The 4,781-nt window shown below is 33.9% G+C and overlaps 1 protein-coding gene across 1 annotated transcript; it reads left to right on the top strand.

Annotated features, from left to right (window-relative positions):
• Positions 1–1,149: 1,149 nt before the first annotated feature.
• Positions 1,150–4,276, top strand: LOC122011885 (DNA (cytosine-5)-methyltransferase 3-like). The gene is made up of 9 exons (XM_042568308.1): positions 1,150–1,483; positions 1,830–1,916; positions 2,011–2,098; positions 2,505–2,626; positions 2,729–2,833; positions 2,905–2,948; positions 3,028–3,095; positions 3,174–3,277; positions 4,261–4,276. The coding sequence occupies exons 3-7, from the start codon at positions 2,038–2,040 to the stop codon at positions 3,071–3,073; spliced, it is 378 nt and encodes a 125-aa protein (XP_042424242.1). The 5' UTR covers positions 1,150–1,483; positions 1,830–1,916; positions 2,011–2,037; the 3' UTR covers positions 3,074–3,095; positions 3,174–3,277; positions 4,261–4,276.
• Positions 4,277–4,781: the final 505 nt, after the last annotated feature.

Genomic DNA, 4,781 nt, shown 5'->3' with positions numbered 1-4,781 from the left:
TCTGTATGCTTGAACATCTGTCCTTACCAATGAAATATGGTACACTACATCACGGATGCTAGTCTCTAACTCGAGCGATCTTTTACCCTTATTTATTAGACAACCCAATTGACTAGGAACATGTTTAGAATATCGTGTGAATATTAATGTATTTCATGATGATCATTATATGTACCACCATATCTCACTATAGTATATTCAAGAACTTTATCTATGCATCTAGCATGGGTATAAAGATAAAGTAAATATCATATTGAATTGAATTATATTAAAATAAATGATGTTTATTTACAAGATTCAATAAAGCCCTAGCCTATAGTTGGCTTATAGGGCACCTACTCTAACAGTTAGTTGTTCGATGAAATTTCCCAATCAGTTGCCTTACTTTAGTTTTGCAATTTCTTTAGCTTAGATTCTTGCATTGTTTTGTTAATTGAATGCTTCATGTTTTTCTTATGTTCATGCCTTCATTTAAATGCAATTAGGTTAGATTAGATTAAGTTCTTTTAATGCTCTAGGTTTTGTTAATTGTTTTACTTTATGTTGCTTTTAATATTCCTTGCAATTGTAGTTTAAGTTAGAGTAGGTTTCCTTTACATGCATTGTCTTTTATTTATTAGGATTCGATTTCATTACATGTATAGCTCTTCATTTCTTAGTTTTAGAACTCAAACTCAAACCCCCCATTTTGCATCTAAAATCCAAAAGTAATAAATCAATCCTAAGAATTATCATCCATCGTTACATTCGTTGGGAGATGACTCGAGTCATCCCTTTGCTACATTAGCATAGAGAGGGTTCGGTAACTTAATTGAGTTTGATACACCTATAGTATGACAGATGGGTGCCTATCAAGCATCCCAAAGGAATGCTCGCATTTGAAATTGAGGCAAGCCATAGCATCTAGCAACCATCATACCAAGCCTTGCCTGATAGTTCATGGCAACCAGGCTGCTCATTGCATATCTTCCCAAAAAATCATTAGCAAACTTGAGAATGTCAACCACATTCTCCATAAGGACATATTTTGGTTTCAAGAACTCAACAATATCCATAAAAATAAGCATTTGTTGATTCTTTGAATGCCTTGTTGGAAGGTCCAAAGAATCAACAAATGTTTGTTTTTATGAATGTTGTTGAGTTCTTGAAACCAAAATATGTCCTTATGGAGAATGTGGTTGACATTCTCAAGTTTGCTAATGGTTTTTGGGAAGATATGCAATGAGCAGGCGGGTTGCCATGAACTATAGGCAAGGTGTGGTATGATGGTTGTTGGATGCTATGGCTTGCCTCAATTTCGAATGCGAGCATTCCTTTGGGGTGCTCGCCCAACTGAGGTTATACTTTTTTCCATGTGCAATATCATAAGTTTCTTGAGTCTTCTGTTTAGTTTGTTCTAACATACTTTGTTCCAGATTTTGCCTCAATTCCATTACCTACTCATGATGTGGTGGTTCGTGGAGGTACACCTAATGAGTTTGAGGTACTCACTATATATTCCATTCTCATTGGCCTCTTATATTGATTAGTTTTTATGAATATCAATTAGTAACATTATGGTCTTGTATTCCCAAATAAAGTTTGTAATTCTAGTTAAACCAGACTTGATTAATACTAACTGATTTTAACAAGTTTGCTATCTGCTATATTCAATATTTTATTCTAACTTGGCATAGGATCTTGTTTTGAACATGTATATTATTTTACTGTTACATTTGACAAAAATGAGATAAAAATGGACTTGAACCTGACTTATACTGGTCTGATGGTAACTAAAGCTTAATCCTTATGTCTTGCCTTAGTTCCTACTAATGTCTTGCTCATTATAGCAAAACATTGTTGCATATAATGAAGATCAACACCCTCAACTCGAGAAGAAACTACTATTGGAGAATGCCATATCTGACCTCCCTGTGGTATTTATATTCTCATTTGGTTCTATACGATTTAATCAATTTTACATCACTCATGGATTATTGAAGATATTAATATGTAGTTGCTACTTATTAGATTGGTAATTATGAAGATAGGGATGAAATGCCCTATGGTAGACCACCAATCACAGAGTTCCAGAAGTTCATTCGTCTTTCAAGGATTGGTAAGCTGTCTTATATATATATATTGTTTTGGCTACTATAAGATTTCTACCACGTAAATTTCCAAATTAGTAATTAATTGCTAGTGCCATAAGTTGATAAATTGAAACAACACAACTTTCTTTTATAGACCTCAGTCTAACTAATTAAAAGGCAAGTATAGTTAATTGGGAAATACGATAATTCTACGAAATCCTACTAAATTAGAACACGCCAAATTTTTTCATACTATAGAATAAACTATTTTCAACTTTCTATTTCTTAAAAAGCTTATTCGTGTAAAGAGAAGATCTTCCCATAATAAATTTTAAAATCTTGTAGTTATGTTCCTAGTTTGCATCACAAGCAACATTTCTACAGCGTCCTATTGTTTTTACGATTTTCTGTTGACTGTGCTTTGATGTGCAGAAGCTTTAGCTTCTGGGTCTATTGTGGAGAGGCCTATTGCAAAATATCCACCTTTTGATCCCAGGCCATTTCAATTAAATGAGGATGATTATCAGCAAGTTTGTGCAATACCAAAGAAAAAGGTTTGCTTGGTCTCCCCACCCCTAGTTGTTCTTGCTTTTCCATTCTGTGAGGGAATATTGTCCTGAATTCAGACTCAATTCAAAATTTGGTTGTCTTTGTAGGGTGCAAACTTCAGGGATTTGCCAGGAGTTAGAGTTGGTAATGATAATATAGTTGAGGGGGATCCAGAAGTCGAGAGAGTTTACTTGCCATCGGGGAAACCACTGGTACTTAATGAGGTGTTGATTGCTAGCTTTAGGTGTAATCTCAGTTCATCTGAAACAATCCTTTGCTGCAGGTTCCTGATTATGCAATGTCCTTTATCAAAGGAAAATCCCTGAAGTACACTACAACATCATTTTTTCTTATCTTGTACCATATCTGCTAGAATATTTAGTTTATAATATTTTTTTTTTATAAGCCTTTTGGACGGCTGTGGTGGGATGAAACAGTTCCCACTGTTGTAACAAGAGCTGAGCTCACAACCAGGTACAACATTAAATTGATGAACTACAGTATATAAGGTATTTTAGCTGTTAATCATTGTAATGATTTGTATGTTGATAGGTAATTTTGCACCCGGGGCAAGATAGAGTACTCTCAATTCGTGAGAATGCCAGGCTACAAGGCTTCCCAGCTTACTATCAACTCCGAGGGTCTATAAAAGAAAGGTAGAACCAACTCCTGTTATAGTTTTCCTTCCCTGTGTCAATGTGTCATTAACATAGTCCTCATCCTCAATTATTTTGATGTGGTACTTCGTAAAATGAGCACTTTTGTAAAGATTATTTTGTTGATATTACTTAGTTTTTGTAAATTAATTTCAACTTTTTAACCCGTTGATTTTTTCATTCCATACAGGCAGTTTTAAAATTAGTCTTTTTTGATAATTTCCCATTGTTTTATACCTTTTCAGTGTAGATTTGGACTGAATTAAAAGAGGGGTATAAATACTCAGATTGTTCCATTGTTTCTTACCTTTTTAATTCCTCTACCGAAGTAGACATGGGAAATGATTGTTTTTCTTTTTTCCTTTCCTCTATTTTGTCTCTATTGAAGACCACAAAATAAATATATTTGTTTTAATTTTTATATATTAGACATGGGAAATGATTGTTTTCTTTTTCTTCCTTTCCTCTATTTTGACCCTATTGAAGACCATAAAATAAAGATATTTGTTTTAACTTTTATATATAAATTTTTTGAATGTTTAATTCGTTCCCTCTCTTTTGAAGTAGGAATGCCATCAAATAAATGTTTGTTTAATTTTTATACATTTCAAAAAAAAAAAAATTCTTCTGTATGTGTAATGTTATTCCCTGTTTGATTGGATGATGGTGATATCTGTTATAAGAGATGGAGAAATTAAGAGGTTAAAATTCCACCTTTCAGCGTTTATATTCTCATAGGGGTTTTCATAAGATTTTTAGATACTAAGATATTGCTTGCTCATTGCTCTTATTTGTGCTTTAATGTTGTAGTAGTGCTTGGTGGTTGGTAAAGAGGGTATAAAATGAGAAGTAGATATTAAAACTCAGCTTCTTGGTTCTACTTACCTAATTTAGAATTCTTAAATACAACACAATATCATCAGCCAATTGCCCGATCCTTTTAAGTTGAACTCCATCGTAACTCAGTTTGATTCTTGTTTCAGATACATTCAAGTGGGCAATGCTGTTGCTGTTCCAGTTGCTAGAGCATTAGGTTACGCACGGGGTCAAGCACATCAGGGTCATCGCAATAGTGAGCCTCTCCTCACTCTTCCTCGTCATTTTCCTGTCCTGGATCCTTCATCTGCAACAATTGAAGCCGAAGAGAGTGGTTGATTGATTTGAGGCATTTGGCACGATCATATCAATCCTGTTTTTTTTCATGGCATAATTTTGTGGCCGTTCTATTATTATTTGTTATTTATGGTCCTGAATTGTTGGATTATTGTTATTATCCATTTCGTCGTTTGCTTGAAGTGTATCTTACAATGACATGATGTTTTGGTATTGGTATATAATTTCCCAAATTAAGATTTATTTGCCATCAATCTTTCAATGTTGTGGCATTTTGCAAAAGAGAGTTAAGGTCTGGAGTTATTTCTTTCATTTTCTGGGAGGTGGCCAGTTTAATCCCACAGAGGCTTCTTATTCGTCATTGGATAAATTTGAAAAGCGTAGATTTATC

Source organism: Zingiber officinale, chromosome 8A, assembly GCF_018446385.1.
Source record: "Zingiber officinale cultivar Zhangliang chromosome 8A, Zo_v1.1, whole genome shotgun sequence".
NCBI lineage: Eukaryota > Viridiplantae > Streptophyta > Magnoliopsida > Zingiberales > Zingiberaceae > Zingiber > Zingiber officinale.
The sequence above is the reverse complement of the archived record's forward strand: the minus strand, read 5'-3'. Positions and strand labels throughout refer to the sequence as shown.

Excerpts from the sequence above, each read along its gene's own strand:
- LOC122011885 (XM_042568308.1), top strand. The coding sequence starts at position 2,038 with ATGCCCTATGGTAGACCACCAATCACAGAGTTCCAGAAGTTCATTCGT. Across the intron at positions 2,627-2,728 it reads GTGCAATACCAAAGAAAAAG|GGTGCAAACTTCAGGGATTT; the intron begins GTTTGCTTGGTC and ends TTGTCTTTGTAG. Across the intron at positions 2,834-2,904 it reads TGCCATCGGGGAAACCACTG|GTTCCTGATTATGCAATGTC; the intron begins GTACTTAATGAG and ends CCTTTGCTGCAG.